The sequence below is a fragment of the Nannobrachium achirus genome (genome assembly GCF_963921795.1).
Source record: "Nannobrachium achirus genome assembly, chromosome: 4".
Taxonomy (NCBI): domain Eukaryota; kingdom Metazoa; phylum Chordata; class Actinopteri; order Myctophiformes; family Myctophidae; genus Nannobrachium; species Nannobrachium achirus.
Window position 1 is genome coordinate 37,268,884 of NC_137813.1, and position 18,541 is coordinate 37,287,424.

The window sequence follows — 18,541 nt, forward strand, 5'->3', positions numbered from 1 at the left end:
TGTGTGGTACATGGCAGAAAACACACACACACACACACACACACACACACAAACGCACACACGCACGCACACACACACACAAACGCACGCACGCACGCACGCACGCACACACACACACACACACACACACACACACACACACACACACACACACACACACACACACACACACACACACACACACACACACAGAGCTGTCAAACCAGAATACACTCTTGACAGTAGTCAGTGACTCATATAAATTAGTTGCCACACTCATATTTGGCATGTATTCTTCTAAATGATTTGTTACTACAAATAATAATAATTTGTTTCAAATATTTGTTTATGTAGCCTATTTGTATTGCTCAAACTTGAAACTAACTAACAGCCCCCAACACATAAGACATTGCTCTTTTCAAGGGTAAATATTTGAATATGTGAGCACTGCTATGGAAAACGCCTACATACCACAGGGATACCCAAACAAAACATAACCCTATGAGGGAACTCCCATATGCTTTCATAATACTATCCCTCCATTGAGAGCAACGAATGTGACAACAGTTTTCCACAGTAAGAAAGGGATTCCAGGCTATGTGCACAAACACCCCCAGAGTCTCTATGGCAACCCAAAGGTGGAAAATATCTCTCCCTTCAGCAGAGACACAGTTCTTTTACTAAGACTAATTTCACATCACTGTTCAGATCACAGGAACATACAGACTATATAACTTATCAAAAACAAAAACAGTGCTCTTGCTGTTAACCAAGAGTTAACACATTTTCCCCCCTAAAATGTTCTAGAGTGAATCTAATGGCTAATGGAGTACACACGTATTAAAAGGCAAGAATACAGATTATATTCCTCTTGAGAAAAGAAAACAAACTATAATTAAAATGTTTATTTAAAATTAAATAAATATATGACACATATTTGTATACATAAGTACATAATAAATGTATAATTCATATTTCAGTACATTCGGTTAAACCGTCCGATGTCATTGATCTCCAGAAAATAAAGAAATCCATATAATGTTTTTGTAGAATTCATGTAAAAATAACAATTGTCATAGATACAAATGTATTAATTGTACTAAATGTACTGTATGTTTTTCCACCTTAATACTGTCTTAAATAGGCTGTTCCTAATAGTATGATGAGCAAAAAAGAAGAAAAAAAAACATAAAAAAAAACAGATATATGAAGATTTATTTGTGAAAGTTTAAGAGACCCTTACATATCTATTTTTACATTATGAAAGGGGTGTACACTCAGAGAGTGTATTTTTGGAGTTAAATTAACACTTGTACAGAATTGTACAGTGTACCACACACAGTAGAATTATTTATTTTAACTGAAAATAACTTGCAAATGAGCATTAATGGCTCATATATTTAGCATATTTTCAATTTTTCTATGCTATTGCTTCACCCAGGTTTATGTCTTCATACTGTATATAACAGCCAATAACAATTATGTTCAACCACATGAACCCTAGCGTCCCTATTCGGGGCATGTTGTAATAGGTGACCATTACGCAAAACTGGAAGAACATGTAAAAATAAAACGTTTGTGCCACATTGTAAGCTTGTAGATGTGCAAAGCATATAGGGTTTAAGTGGCTAGTTATAAACCCCTGACACCGTCATCTATCTTAAAGTCGGCCCCTAGTCAGTTGGGGGAAATGTGTGCAATATCATTACCCAAATTAGGTATCTTTCTTGGACTCTAGAGGGAATGTGTCAACCCATTTTTGTGTGCGCATTCGACACTGATCCCAATCATAGAGAGGGCAGTACTGGAAGTGACGCAGGGCTTTGTCTGTGCACACAGTGAACGAAGTACAGGCTATAGCCAACGTGTAGCGGTTAAGCAGGGGTGTATAGTTGAACACAGGCTTCAGTATCCAGCGCATAATGTCATTGAAACACGCCAGGAACCACAGCACTATTAGGGGCACACGGACCTCGCGGAAGCCGAATGCCGATAGGAACTGCATGTTGAAGTCCTCATAACTCTTATAGGGCGAGTCGTCATAGCAGTAATATGGCTCCCCTCCCACTGTGTCCGGGTGCTCTCTCAGGGCACGAGCTGCCAGCAGATGCATCCAGGCCACATTGCCTTTAAAAAAGAAAAAACATGAATCAGCATTAGGGCTGTCACGATATGACATTTTACATGACGATTAATTGTCACTCAAATAATTGGCGATTAACGATTTAATTGTGTTTTTGTCGTTGATAATTACATTTCTGTTTGGCTTTTAGGCTTTGAAGTTGTACATGGTAGATATGACACATAACCTAAATATACAAAGAAATTACTGACATATTTGACAACTTACTACTTAAAAAACCTCGGTTCGAAGTGGAGCGGTGAATCTGAGCAGCTATACCCTGTGTGTGTTGCTAAATGCCTAAACTGTAAACTGTAAACTGTGCCTGTGAGTGAGTGGTGAGTGTGCCTGGCCTGCACAAAACAGCGCCCCTCCTTTAACTAGTGTGTTGTGTGTGGCCACTCAAGGTATTGCCAGGCTACGGACACGGCCAGCCAGCCACCCAGCCACCCACCCACGGACATACCCACGGACATACCTGTCTATTGGGAGCGCTTTCACCGCTCCAAAAATAACTTTGATAGTGGAAATAGCCGATCTACAAGCTCACAACGCGTCGCGATCTGCTATTTCTGACATTTTTCAACATTCACGATTATGACGATTATGACAAAATAATTGCGATAATGTCAAATAATCACGATTAGACGATTATGTAATAATTGTGACAGCCCTAATCAGCATCAAATCATTCTCACTTCACTTGCATGACAGCATCACCAACCACTCTCCTAGTCAAGAGAACTTATTTTTACTTCCTCAGTGTACCGGTAAGTGTTGTAATGTAAAGCCTCTACATCTGCCTTTGTTCCTCACAATACTTGGCTTGTTACGTATACTGTATGTGTATGCTTGTAAAGTGGGTTAATAGTATTTCCTGTTTCGATAAGTGCCGGTAAATGCAGAAAGAGAAGGTGTCATCAGGCCAGACTAAGCCTGATCTGTTCTCCAAATGCAACCTACTGCATGGTCACTACTAAGCAAGCGTGTTCAGGCTCACCTGCGTAGACCCGGCCGTGTTCAGTTTCTGGTGGGACACCCTGAAAAAGCCAGCCTCCTGCTCGTACACCATTCTGATAGAAGTCCTTCATTAACTGGTGCTGCTCACCATATATCCCTGTGGGCCTGAGGGAGCATGTACGCAAACATGCCCCTCCATTCACCTGGACAGGCACAGGAAAGATGGGGGTGTTAGGAAACAGATGGTAGAGCAGTGGATCAGGAAAGAAACAAGACTAAGGGCCCTGACTTACACCCGGCACATAAAGTGCACGTGTCATAGCAAGTTTAACACTAACACATGTGTCATTTTCACGCCCAGTGCCCACCCATCTGTGGCCTCATGGGCGTCTTAAAATTAGGTGTGGTCAGATGTGTTGCTCAAAGAGGTGCAACACAACACTCCTTTTTAGGGGCTGGCTAAAAGTAAAGAACTGAAAGGAGATCAAAGCAAAGCCATCAGCTGCACATTTGTAGCTTCAGTGTCAAAGGACAGCTTTATTAGCAGACACTAAAAAATGTTATCCATTGTCACAAATGACTTTTTTTTCTATTGATTACTCATGCCATGGAGATTCGAGTTCAATAATAATTTTTTGTATTTGTTACATTCCTAAGACAAAATGTATTATTGTAAATGTATCCCCATTGATTCCAGATGGGCACCCGAATGCATTTGGGTCCCCATCCAGAATCAATGGAGGTAAATGTATTGCAATCAAATTATTGTCTTAGGAATGCAACAAATACAAAAGAATTGTATTGAACTCGAGTCTCCATGGCATGAGTAATCAATAGAAAAAATCAAGTGGAGCTGCGTGTGTGTGTGTGTGTGTGTGTGTGTGTGTGTGTGTGTGTGTGTGTGTGTGGATCATGTGTACCGATTTTTGTGACATTTGAAGAAAATATGTAGGAAAAGGAGCAAAAAGTGTGTTTTGGAGAAAATTCAAGATGGCGGAAAATCTATCATGGCGCAAATGGGCGTGGCCTATATGGGGAGATGCGTCATGACCCAAGGAATCCAGGGAAAAAATATTTTTAATTTTCCGACCTACGGTTCAAGAGTTACAGGCCAAAACGTAAAGTGGGGTGTTATGGCGCCACCATGCGGCCAAATGACACAATTATTTTTTATTTAATCCTTGAAATCATTATGAACCTCCTCTCCAAGTCTTGAAACTCTAGCCCCTATGGTTTGCGAGAGACAAATAATTGAATGTGAGTTTTTGCGATTCCCATTATAAGTCAATGGGGAAAATTAATTCACTAATAAATTAATATCAATTAAACTATAGAACCTTTCTCTTAGAAAAGTAATAGCCCACGATTCCCGAGTAAGCCGGTCGATTTGACATATGGCGCGAGTGTGTGGTGGCAAAACTGTGGGACTAGTGGCGTGCCGAAGTTTAGGAAGTTCAGGCTACATACACACAGACACACAGACAGACAGACAGACACACACACACACACACACACACACACACACACACACACACACACACACAGACCCACACAGCCACGTATAGGGAGCCTGTGCTTCACACAGCTCCAAAAAAGTCGTTTTGGGGGTGAACTACTCCTTTAAGCTACAGATGTATTGTTGGCACATTCTTATCTAGGGACTGGGATTGTCAGAAAGCATTGCACTTTAGACCGACCAAAACCTGGTCTAAATCCCAGTTGTGGGGCTCATAAATTAGTCTCAACATACAGGCAGTTTCACAAGACTACACTCGCTATCAAAATCCATTCAAATTTACAGGGCGTTGTGTTTGGCATCACTCATATTCAACATGGCAGATGACATTGCAGAGAGGGTCAGGGTAAGGGTTCTTTCAAATCTAGATGTGACAACCCTAGATGTAAATTTACCAAAAATATATGGTGAAAAGGTATTACAATACATTATACTAATTGTGTCTTTGTAAAATTAGGGTGCTATAAGTTAACTAGAAAGACTGTTCCTTCGAAACAGTGTGGGCTCGCTTCCAACCCAAAACAATAATAGTAAAAGTGTCAAGTTCCCAGGCAATGCTCTCTTTCATTTTACTGACGTAAAATGGTAATGCAAATACAATGTAGACAAGCAGTGTTATTACATGAACTTAAAGGACCAGGTCACCTTTGGGACAACCAGATCTTATTTTATTGTTGTGTGGGGACACGATCAACACAATGTTGAGTTATTTTTTGTGTTCAATCTGTGTTTTTAGATATTTTAGTATTTCAGTATGCTACAACTGGTCATATGATGCATTTTGCATCATATGATGTATGAGATGATGCAATATCATGCTACAAAGCATCATATGACCAGTTGTAGCGTGCTGAAATACTAAAATATCTAAAAACACAGATTGAACACAAGAAATTACAGGATTGTGTTGATCGTGTCCCACACAACAATAAAATAAGATCTGGTTGTTGTCCCAGAGGTGACCTGGTCCTTTAACGGTATGGGGGGGGGGGTACGTTTTAGCATGAAAATATCCACCTGTTTCCGCGAGAATTTACTGTAGCATTATGTGTGGGACACATCCGGAGAACAGCAGACATGCAACCTCACACCACCTGCACAATGCACGATGGGACGTTGGAAACGTGTGGATACTACCATGTTAAGTGCCAAGCAGGAGGCACATGCTCAGCAAGGTTTACTTAACTTACCGAATAAAATGTATTCTCATTTTCTGAAAATAGCACATCTACAAGCTCATAACGTGTCACATTGTATGTCAGATGCACAGTGTGTGGTTACTGTATGTTTTGTATTAATAAAATCTGCAGGAGATACTACTATGATAGATAAATAAAGAAATAATTAAGATAACAATAAAAACAATGTGGACGGGTAAACAAACAAGTTCGAGACCAGTAGCATGTTGAGAACTGAAGTTATGGCTCTTTAAAGCCCGGCCATTTGGGAATTCGCAATGCTCCCCCTGGAAACAGCTCAGGGACCCACCAGAGGTCCCCGAACCACACTTTGGCAACCAGCAATGGACCCTCAAGGACCTCCAGGTTTCCCTATGTTTTGTATTAATTCTAAAATCTGCAAAGTAACAAGTAACTGAAGCAGTCAAATACTGTAATTGTAGTGGAGTATAAGTAACAAAAATGGAAAGTAAGATATGATGAAAACATAATAAAAATGGTGTCATTCTTTAGTGCTGAATTGTGCCGTAAATTTTATAATTTGTGCTGCTATCATTATTGAGATATTCTACACGACACCACTGTTCTGCTGCTATCTTCTACAATGAAATACTGCTGCACCGGCAATCAGTATACTGCTGCTAAATCTGCTAATTCATAACCATATAAATATTTATATATATAAATATATATAAAAGCACAATTGATGATTTCAACTGCACAAATTAGAGCACATCCAGCACAAAAAATGTAGACCATTTTTCCCGATTTGTAGCCAAACAATTGGGGTGCAAGCCTAAGCAAAACTATAACTTAGAATAATCCCTTATTCTTTTTAAGTAAAATTTCTAAAACACTACAAAACATGTCTCAAAGACAAATACAAGCAAACGTCTCCACAGTAACAGTTGTGTGTGTGTGTGTGTGTGTGTGTGTGTGTGTGTGTGTGTGTGTGTGTGTGTGTGTGTGTGTGTGTGTGCGTGTGTGCGTGCATGCGTGCGTGCATGCGTGTGCGTGCACATTGTAGATCAACTTCATAGCAGTATTAAGTGGTCCATCTATGTTTTTTTATTAATAATAAAATCTGCAAAATAACAAGTAACTGAAGCTGTCAAATGCTGTATTTATAGTAGAGTATATGTAACAAAAATGGAAAGTAGAGTAAAAGTACCTCAAAATTGTACTGTAGGTACAAGTACTTGTATATACTTGAGTAAATGTACTTGGTTACTTTGCAGCACCACTAGCCTTACATTAAGACGTAAGGCTACATCACCACAGAACAGCCAATGACAGCCAAGCCTTTAATCACAGCTGTGTCAATCAGTAGAGTGGTGAGGGACATTTATTTATAGTTTTAACTATAACTATAGTTTTATACATCACACAGCTTAGACATTTGGATCAAATCAGACAGCAGACCTGTGTGAACACATTGATATAAATAGCATATCTGAAGTGTGAATATTGCAGCCACAGCGACTTAATATAAACATGGGTCCCTTTCCCCTGTCTCACTCTCTACCCACTCACTAAACCCATTGGAAATGCATTGGGGGCTTAAAGTTAAACATTTTTATTTTTTTATAATTAAACTACAAAACATTTCAAAACCAAAAGTACAAGCACACGTGTCCTCAGTAAGCTGAACACATAAAAATTTGAATGGTGTTTAAAGGTGTAAGCGTTTAGGAGATGAATCGCGCCAAAGTTTTGAGGAGATACTGACTGACTATAAATAATGAAGATAACATACGTGTGCTCGCCTTCCAGGCGAGCCCACAATAATACCTTGGTGCCATTAGCTTCGAGCACAATTTTCTCAGCCTTTGCCTTGCTCTTGGGATAGGGCATTGTGTGGTATACATTGTATGGTGTGTCCTCGTTGCCCCTGTTAAAGAAAGACAGCAGTTACCAAGAGTGAACGAGGAGAGAGGAAAACAGTGTTCTAATGTTTACTTGGCTCTGCCACATTCATGATCGGAATGTTTCTGGATCAGGCCAGATCGACGGATGACAGATGGAATTTCAAGCAGATGGGAAGGCAGAGAAAAGGTCTATCTATTACTATTCTATTACCACGCCTCATGTTACTATGCTGCTATCATAAGTAAGCATGTTTGCATCTCTACTCTACTCGTATCATGAAAATCTGACCTGTTTTGCTTGTTCTTTCTATCTCTCTTCTTCTACCCTGAAAACTACAATGATAGGAGTTTCTAAGAATCATCTCCTCAGAGACCTCTGCCTACTAAAATGTCTGGGAACATTTGAATTCAATGTACAAGAACTAGGACTAGAACTGGGTGGAGACAATTTGGAAATTTAAAAACAAATTGCATTGCAGAACCAAGACTTTAGGCCGGTCCTTCATATTGGGATGGTATAGGATTGTTTTTCAAAACAGTATGCATAGTTTTGTTAGGGGCCTCACTGCTGTTCTAACTCCTACATTAAATGTAAATGCTTTGGTAGACGGAGATCTCCAATCATCTGCTATGTGAGAGCTCGATTAAGACCTGCAGTTCCTAACCTAACAACTTCAAGCACACATTTATATCGACTTGCATTTGGGCAGAGCCAGACATGCTTCAAAGACAAAGGTTCATTCTTGCACTGTGACTAATGTCTAATGTATACATATGACAGAGTTGCACTACGAAAATAGCAGATCAAAGTATAAATCAGGCTTAAGCTTAGCTGGTGGGATGGGGGAGAGAGTAAATATTTTGAGTAACAGCTGGATATAAACATCTGGAAAATACTAATGTTTCTGGCACGTGGCAACTGGCCAGTTTCCTTTCGTGTGGGAACAATTCATCTTTATCTGTGATAGAGATAAACCAAGGTGCCAAAATGGTAAACTGGTTTTGGTAAATATCTTTACCGACGAGTTTAGCTTCTTCATACCTTATTGTGTTACCTTATTGTGGTGACCACATTGTTGTCTGCACTAGCTTTGCGACATCCTGCACGTGCAAAGACTCATGTTTTTGTTGTTGTCCTTAAGTTCTATGTTGTGTAGGACAGTGGGACAAAAACAGGCCATTGTGGGTTATATGGCCTGCTGGGGCATTTGGGGACACCTATTGCAGTCCTGTGACTGACATGTTTTGCCATGCTGAGAGCTTGTAGATCTGCGATTTTCGGAGTGCGACTAGGTATAAATTGGGCATTAGTCACAGTGCAAGAATGAACCTTTGTCTTTGCAGCATGTTTGGCTCTGCCCAAATGTTTAGACAATAGAGGGTATGCGCGTGACATCATCATCATACCCGGAAGTTATGCGGGAACGCCTACTGAGTGGCAAAAACTACTTTCTGGCCTTGCCAGCCCATACATCCAAACAGAAAAGTCCTATCTGATTGCATTAAACGACGTTAAACAATGTTAAACTCACTTTGCCACTCGAATTACCACTGACTTTATGCATGCGCATACCCTCAAGCAAGTTGACAACAAGGCAGACACACTGATTCAATTATGTATTAATTCACAACAGAACATCATATTTTTTAAAGCAATGATCTACAGGAAGCCCTGCCTTAAGCCAAACAGATTCATGGCAAATGTTAATACCACACGTATGACATCAGTGCATAACATGAAATACAAGACCAGACCTGCAGTAAATTATCTCTTTGCTGTTGTTGTTGTTTCTTGGATTGTGAAAAATGTTGTGTCAAACCTAGACACAGGATCTAAATGTCTCAATAGGGAGCCCAAATACAACCACCCCCCCCCCCCCCCCAATTGTATAAGTTAGAGTATATTGGACAAAATAAAGGACCAATACATCTAGTATTCACTAAAAAGAGTTTTAACAGATGACGTTTGCATTGCATTGCACGCACACAGGTTGCATGTAAGCGATTCCCAAAACCAGTTATTTTGAGGAGTGCTCATTTTGGTTCACTGAACGCCTGCGGCGAGCAGCTGGTGGCCTCGCGTGTCGACCAGAGCTAACTCTGAGCATCTAAGCCAGCAGTTCCCCACCTGTGGGCCGGTAACATTGATGGGCCATGACGATATTGCAATTGGGACCCAAAGTTATTGGCAAACTCTTTTTCATTTCATTGATAATAACATTCAGTGATGGAAAAAGTACTCAAATGTTTTACTTAAGTAAAAGTATCAATACTGCAGTGTTGAAATACTCTGTTACAAGTAGAAGTCTAGAATTCAAAATTGACTTGAATGAAAGTTTATTGTTTATTTATTTGTTTATTTATTGCCATCAAAATGTACTTAAAGTACCAAAAGTAAAAGTACTCAGTATTCATAATGTCCCATTTCAAGTTTTAAATTGTATGAACATCTTTTGAAAATAGCAGATCTACAAGCTCACAATGTGTCATATTGCGACACATTGTGAGCTTGTAGATCAGCTATTTTCAAATAGCCAAAATGTATATATGACTGAAGTGGTTAATGTATGTTTTGTAATAATAATCTAAATCTACAAAGCAACTACTAACTAACGTGTTCATATATATGTAGTGGAGTAAGAGTACAATATTTGAATCCAGTAAGTAGCGGAGTAGAAGTAAAAGTATTGAAAATTGGAAATGCAGTACAAATACCTCATAAATGTGCTTAAGTACAGTACTTAAGCACACACATCTACTTAGTTACTTTACACCACTGATAAGATTAATATAAAAACCAAGACTGTATGTAATACCATGTATGTCATGGTCTTTTTTCTTTACTACCTTTAAAAATGAGTGTTGTGATACCGTCAAGATAAATAGGAACTTAAAGTATACTACGTAAGTTCCATGAATCCAAGCTGGAACACAATCAATGGATTGATCATTAAAATAAAGATGCTCTGAAAATGAACACTTTCAAGATTTCCAAGTCGGCCCTGATCCAGAAAAGGTTGGGAACCGCGCTGACACCCCAATCCTTGTGATTGTCTTAGACTCTAAGCCAATCACAAGGATTGGGGTATCAGTGCGATGTTCTCTGATAAAGGGGGCTATATCGCTCATTCCAGTCCCTGTTCTGTCTCCTCCTGTCTGCACCCTGTCACATCTTTCCTCTACATTGCATTCCATTTTACATATAGTCAACTCGAGACTGAGATAGATGTAAAATAGTTAATAGAGATCACAGGAATGTAAAGTAGAGTCCGAAGGCCTCTCCAAAATGGGCAGATAAATAGTCATTAAAATTCAGGCGTGTATAACAGAATAACAAATATAATGTATTCAGAGGTTTACCTGACAAATGAGTCTCCTTTGACATTGGGTCCAACCACCTCCATACTGCTGGTGTAGACAAGATACTGAATTCCATTTTCCACACAGGCATTGATGACATTTTCTGTTCCTAATAGGAGGGAAAGCACCATTTAAGAGATGAATGCCAATGGGGTAAAATAGATTACATGCATTTCACAAATTCCTTCTTCTGGTGGTTTCCCCTCAATGTGACCACACTAAAGGGCTGACTCTCAAACAGGTGCAGACTAAAAAAGGCCAAAGGAGTGAATAAATAAATACAGAGCAGCAGGAAACACAGTTCAAAGCAAGGACTTTTTATCTGTTCCAGATAGGCAGAGAATAAACATAAGTAAATACACTGGGAATGTGGCTGGTCCAGTGTACTGTAGGTATTTCCTCCCCAAATTTAGTTTTTCTCTTTGTTTTTTTTGCTATTACATCCATCCAATGTAATATATTTCATTCAAGTAGAAAGACACTTTTTGAAGGAATACATTTATGCAACCCGGCCTGGCGGAGACCTGTGCTCAGAGAAGCACACTTTTATGTGTTGTGCCACTGCAATTTTTCCCAAGTGTAATGGCGCCTGCGGGATGATTTAAATGGAACTTTCAGGGTACTTTTCAGGTACTTTATTCTCTACACCGCATGTTTTCTGATGACTGGCCCAGAGGTCGTTGACTTTTGTCTGTTCACGTGCAGAGCCATGCCCTTTTTAAGTTCACCGGTCAATAGTTTCAAAACAGGCCTGGACGGCTGGGTAGACGTCCAGGCACCTAGGCTGCTAATTCCGATCCCGACGACCTTTGCTGCGTGTCACTCCCCATCTCCTCTCTCCCCATTTCCAGACAGTCTACTGTACACTATCAAATAAAGGCAGAAAAAGACTTAAAACATCTTAAAACTGTTTCAAAACAAAATAAGTTAGTCAGTTTGATAAACCTGGTCAATAATGATCCACAAACAATGTGGTAGCAATCAGATCTATAGTTTGTTTGGGACATGTCAAAAATGTGTAAAAAACATAATTAATAAAATCAAATAAGATGATTGGAAAGTTCCAAATGAATTGTACTGTAGCTCCCACATCAGGGGTCACATCTGTCTTTGTATAATTTTTATCCCACGATTTTGCAACCCATTTTCACCCAGTGCCAATTGACTATGTAATCCTGGGCTCTGCTCTCCCTCTGCTGCGCCTGGGGAGACAACGGACTGAGCTCATGCTTCCTTCAATGCATGAGTAGTCCAAGTTGTTTCTTTTCAACTGACAGGGGGGATTTCCCCGGGTGGACGTAGCGCGTGGAAGGAACACGTTATTCCAACCAGTTTCTTTCCCCTCCATCAAGCGCCCCGGCCGGCCAGGGGGAGGAAGTATTGAGACCAGGATTACTGCATGTTTTTGTGAGGGTATCAACCCTAGGAGACACAGGTAGAACATGCAAACTCCACACAGAAAGGCCCTATCGCCGACCCCACCTAGGGTGTGGGCGCTGATGACACGGAGGGAGAAACACTCCCCCAGCACCCACAGCGTCCCCGGCGGGAATCGAACCCAGGACCTTCTAGCTGTGAGGCGAAGCGCTAACCACTGTGGCGCCACCGTGCGCACATTTGTTGTGTGATTGGTGAAAATGGTATCCACATATACCATCTCACAGGAATTAGAAAACTAGCAAGAAAACAAATGTTTGCGGACTAGTCACATTAGGGCCATTTTCCTTAGGCTTAACATTTAGCTCAAATTACCAACCTAAAGCACCCATATAAATATTATGGCTTTCGGTGCACTTCTACTACAATCCTGCTGACAGAGATATGCTGTATTTACTGTACGTATGTGAAAAACACAACCCACTGCTGCACCAGCCAACACAACAAGATAATGATGTTAACTGACTAACAAATCATGTGATTCACCACACCAAAATTAGGGTTTTAGGTTCATGTACAGCACCAGATTGCAATGTCAGTATGGCATTTGGTTAGTTGTAGTTTAAAAAATCACACTCGTGTGAACTGAGCGGTGGAGGCTGTGTGTGTGTGTGTGTGTGTGTGTGTGTGTGTGTGTGTGTGTGTGTGTGTGTGTGTGTGTGTGTGTGTGTGTGTGTGTGTGTGTGTGTGCGCGCGGGCGTGAGTGTGAATGTGAATGTGAATGTGAATGTGAATGTGTGTGCCTGGCCTCGGTGGCCTGAACAACAGCGCCCCTCCCTTAACATGTGTGGTCAAAAAAGGTACTTCAGGCTACAGACAGACAGACAGACAGACAGACACACACACACGCACGGATACACACACGGCCACGCTATGGAGACGGTGTGACCACCGCTCAAAAATACACAATAAGTTAATAACACATTACACATCAGCACACAGATATTCATTCTCTTACATAATGGAACTAGAAAGTGGCACGCCCAAGTGCGTGCCACTAAAACTGTGGGAGGAGTAGAGCTCCAAATAAATATTATCTAGAAAGATGGATGGATGGATGGATGGATGGATGGATGGATGGAAGGAAGGAATAAAGTCGGACAAGAACTCAATTGTCTGGTTTCCCTGTGAGGGCAACCACACTAAATAGCCACGTCATTCAACACATACATAATTCAATCTTAAAATTAACTTCCTTTGAAACCACAGTGAATTGCAACATTTTTTCAAGAATATTCTAGGAAAAGGAAGGGAGAGGTGACATATCCACAGGAAATTTGTGGTTTGTCCACAGTTTTACTCACAGGGAGGTCGGGATCTGGGGAGCAGTATTGTTGAATTGTTATCCTGTTGTTCTTATGGCTTTCCCGGCTGTACATCAACATCCCAAAAGAATGGAACACAAACACCCATCAAGTCAGGTCCCTCTCTCCGTCACGGCATCTCTTGACGACAAACCCCAACCCCTCCCTTTGTCCCTTTCCCATTCCTGTAAAAATGTGCTTCACTGTATTCACTTCACTGATGTCTCACCTTGAACATTTACAGCGTTGATGACGTGCTCTGGGACTCTGTGCCAGACGTCCACCAGGCTGGCTGAGTGGATGAACACGTCAACCCCTCTGGAGACCTCCAACACACTGGCATAGTCTGTAATGTCCCCCTCGGTCACCACCACCTTTACATGATCTAAGAGGGAGGAATGGGAATGGGGGGGTGCAGATAAAGAGCTCTTATTCTCAACTGCTGGGAACAAGATGGCAGATAAGGATTGTTTTCGCAGGAACCAAACAACTGGCGATTTGGGGATTCTTTGTGGCTTTTGATTCTTGCACTGCAACTCGTTACTCATTTTATGAGCTTATTCTCTTAACTCTTTAATAACTATTGTATAACTGAATTCAAATGTTCTCTTATAATGTGTTTCTTTTGCACTTTATCTTAATGCTGGTAATGTTTGTGTTAAGCACTTTGAATGACACAGATGAGGCATCTCTGTCAGACTGAAGGCCATGGACAGAGATTATGTTTTTGCCACTGTTATGTTATATAATGTTATGTTTAGTGTGTGAGAGTCCAGAGCTAATTCCAGAAACAGATGGACCTATCGGCGCTTTTGTGCAGGCTGCCAGTAGTCTACAGAAATCGCTCAACCCCAATTAGTTCAAATTCAAAAAAGGCTTCTACATTTGCCACCCTTTGGTGAACAATTGTTGGTTTGTTTTAACGATGTAGGAGGTAAGTTGTCCACAAATGAGTCTGAGTCTCTCTCTCTCTCTCTCTCTCTCTCTCTCTCTGTGTGTGCGTGCGTGCGTGCGTGCGTGCGTCCGTGTGTGAACCATAAAAAATTCACATCAACTTTCAGTGGTGGTCATCAGTAAAACTGTGAGTCCACTTTTCTGCCCATATATGGAGATCCATGAAGTCTCCCAAGTTGGTGTGTAATACATTACTGACATCATAGATCGGTCTCCATGTAATACTGTGATAACAGATACAGCACAAAGTACTCAGACAACGGGTACTGTCTAGCATTGCATCAGTTGTATGAAACGTGGGCATTGACCTTACACTGTGAGATGTAGTTGTTCCTTATCTATCTAATGGCCTTGAAAGTTATCTATCCTCCCAAGGACTTTCCTGTGGTTACCATAGCTATAATGAGGACTCTTGAACTACACTACTGGTGAGTGGTGACTAAAGTGATTCCAGTGACTAAAAGAAAACAGTTCTTCCAAGGCCTGTAATAAGTCAGCTACAATCAGGTGAACTGCCATCACTACTCCTCCTTACTCATTCACCTCCTCAAATCTGTAATTAAAAGTGGAAGTCTGGTGTGGCTCTTTATTGTCTCCGCTGGGCAGAGGGCGTGGTCAATACTGCCCCAGTCCGTCCTTGTGTGTCCGTCTGTCTGTGAACTCTTGAACCATAAGCCATACACAGCAACATATTTTTCCCCCTGGATTACATAGATTCATGACACAATTTATAGGCCGTGTTTGTGCCAGATTACATTTTCTGCCATGGTGCGACTAGGCCTACTACTCCTACAGATTATGTCCAAAACTCACACAAATAGGTACACATTATCTCTGGGGTCATTCAGATCCCATTTCAAGTGGCTATGACCAAAGTTTGCAGGCCCTATAGGTAACCCGGCCTGGTGGAGACCTGTGGTCCGAGCAGCACAATTTTCTAGTACCCGTTTGTAAACTGAACGGTTTGAGCAGACTATTGTGCACATCTCAGTTTTCTTGTTCATTGCCCAGAGGCTTGTTGAGGTCTATGATTACATCAACTATTATGGTCCCCCACAGGCCCAGTATTAGGCCCCAAAAACAACCCGCCTCTGTGCAGGGAATTAATAATGAATGGCTGGACAAAGCCTTTTCCTCTGCAGGGGAGAGATCACATTCAGCTTGGCAAAGCACCAGGGACGTGCTGGCCATTGGGAAAAGCGGGACAACTCCCAAACGGCCAGTTCATTCCCGGCTGGTCCAAGCCGGCCATTAGGAAAAAATTTAACTGTTTGCACAAAAGTAAAAATTTAACTGTTTGCACAAAAGTAGTGAAAACAGCAGATCTACAAGCACACAACGCCTCGCGGTGCGAGGCGTTGTGTGCTTGTAGATCGGCTGTTTTCACTACTTTAAATCATTTTTAAAATGATAAATACAAAACAAACGGTTTTGGACATACAAGGTTTCCACCTGACAACGACGAAATATAACTCATGTAATTGGCATACTGGCTTGTCACTTGTCATGATCTGAAATGGCAAATCTTTGAGTAGCAGCAGCGCTATAGAGAGAGATCTCTCTCTATAGCGCGCAATAAGGGCCTCTCCAACTCTTTTTCCCGGGCTGAATCAGGGGCCCAGCATGTCCCTGCAAAGCACATTGTTGCTGGGGGTTAAAAGAGGCTGTTGCTGAAACCAACAAACCACTAACTGATAGCAGCTCTCATCTCATCAACAAGAATACAGAGTAAGGTCTTCATTTAAGTTCAGGTTGGTAATGCGAAAAGCAAACTCATGGGATATCAAGGATCCTGTCCGCCTCTGGTGTAAGGTGTCACTCTTTTCTATAGAAAGAGCAAGAATGTGATCTTCCTTTGTCATTTCTTTGATGTAGAGTAGAGGTAGCCTGCAGCATTGCAATATTGACACATGATTCATGAACACTAACAAGCAACAGTCTAGACTGAAGTTGAGATAGATCCTGAGCATAACTTGATGATAGATCCTGAGCATAACTTGATGAGTGGCCAAAATATCAGATTTATTAATTGTTGCTATAGAATAGAGCAGTGGTTCCCATTGTGTTTATTCGGTAACAGGGATCTCCCCATCTCTCCATCTCTTTAGTAAATACATTTTCCAAGTCGGGATACTCATTGTATCCATTCCAATCAGGAGAGAGAACTCATACAAGATAGGCCTATACAGCCTGATAAACAAGGGAAATTGGAAGTGATGAAACAAAGAAATGATCATGATTGGATGGAATTTGTGACCCATGAAAATAAATTTTCTGTGGGAAGGAGAGAGCCTGTTACTGAATAGTAATAGGATAGTTACTACTTTTTTACATCTTCAGCATTGAGCTGAGCTCTATGCATATTTTGATTGATTTTATATAAGTTAGCCTATATCAAATTATGTAGGCTAATATAACCTATTAATTTATTAGGCTACTGTTTCATTTTTTTCATCACTAGTACAACAAATAACACACAGCAAGACAGATAGGCAGTGTTGACGGACGATTATAACGCTAGCCTTGGATAAGATGTAGGCTATTTTATTTTTCTGACTTTATACTTTCGTAGCCTATCTACAAGTCTGACTAGATAAAATACATCTATGATACTCTTGATCCAAGGCTAATATAACGTTTTAGGCAACTCTAGATTCAAACATAGTAAACAAAAGATGACCATAAGGAAGGCCCGTTACCTGTGTTATGTTCACGTAAAGCTGGATCTATGTGTTTATCGAAGAGCCGGATTTCTCTTAGCTTGTCCTCCTTTTCGAGCAGGACTTGCAACAGGTGTCTGCCCAGAAACCCACAGCCACCCGTGATCAAATAGACGAGACCCGTGTCGCTATCAGACATTTTGTAAGGCAGTATGTAACAGTTAGGCAGCCACGTTCAGTTCCTACTGTGTCGCTGTCGCACTCAGATTAAACTTTAAACACAACCGACCGCTGCGAGCTCAATAAGTGCAGTCAAGTGGGCAGGACCGACACAGACACGTAGCTATGACAACAATGCACCAGCAAACCCGCTGGTGGCGTTATGGTATTTGTGGCACGCCGCACGTCAGCAGCAGGCCAATTAATTTAGGCTTTTAGGCTATAGGTGAACATTTTTCAAAAAGTTTCAAAAAAACAGTTCCCAATTTTCCCAAAAGAGGGTATTTTCGCGTACGTATGGCGAAAGATATATCCTAGGTGGTTAACAAAGTCCTCCATGGTCAGTCACATAATTGCACAAGCCACAACATTCCTAGAATAAATAAACGAACCTCACGTTTGGCAAAATCGGATGGCTTGACTCCAGTTGGCCGCTAGCCTTGACCTAGCTCACTCCAGTCAACACAGATATTATATCGGGGCTAGTTGAGATGGTTTACTAATCTTATAATCTATAATTGCAATATTATATAGCCTCCCACTTGAAAGCGATACCATACCATCACACAGAGGCAATGGCCTAAATAATTCAAATCTAAATTAACACAAAATTAGGACTAATAATAAATATGAAATAGCCCGCTGGGAAGCATTTGTATTTTGTATACAAGGTCAATTAACCTTGATGACAATTAGCCAATCATGGTCTGGTCTGGAATGGATGAACCTTGAATTCTAGTAGTAAGTTATTTATTAGGTCTACATTTTGTTGTTGCCAACTCAAAAGTTAAAGCTCTACTTTAAAACTAGCTAAATTAGGTCAACATGGGGACACACTTTATAGCCATTGTAACCTTCAACATGGCCATTAGGCTATATAGCGAGAGCTAGACTACTCACAGCACACGTGCAGTGTGACCTATTCTTTCCATCCTGAATATAACTTACTTAACTCCTGTTTTCTTTCTTCAAATTTCAACATCT

At 40.9% G+C, this 18,541-nt stretch overlaps 1 protein-coding gene across 1 annotated transcript; it reads right to left on the reverse strand.

Moving 5' to 3' along the window:
• Positions 1–869: 869 nt before the first annotated feature.
• On the reverse strand, positions 870–17,883 carry hsd3b7 (hydroxy-delta-5-steroid dehydrogenase, 3 beta- and steroid delta-isomerase). Its single transcript, XM_080724243.1, has 6 exons — positions 17,378–17,883; positions 13,954–14,109; positions 10,984–11,092; positions 7,547–7,646; positions 3,102–3,264; positions 870–2,106 (listed from the first exon to the last, which is right to left on the reverse strand). The coding sequence occupies exons 1-6, from the start codon at positions 17,535–17,537 to the stop codon at positions 1,694–1,696; spliced, it is 1,101 nt and encodes a 366-aa protein (XP_080580369.1). The 5' UTR covers positions 17,538–17,883; the 3' UTR covers positions 870–1,693.
• Positions 17,884–18,541: the final 658 nt, after the last annotated feature.

Bases quoted from the DNA above. Each gene is read 5' to 3' on its own strand.
- hsd3b7 (XM_080724243.1), bottom strand. From the start codon at position 17,537: ATGTCTGATAGCGACACGGGTCTCGTCTATTTGATCACGGGTGGCTGT. The intron at 11,093-13,953 runs GTGAGACATCAG...CCCTCCTATTAG, and splicing joins CAACGCTGTAAATGTTCAAG to GAACAGAAAATGTCATCAAT. The intron at 3,265-7,546 runs GTATTATTGTGG...GTGCCTGTCCAG, and splicing joins TCGAAGCTAATGGCACCAAG to GTGAATGGAGGGGCATGTTT.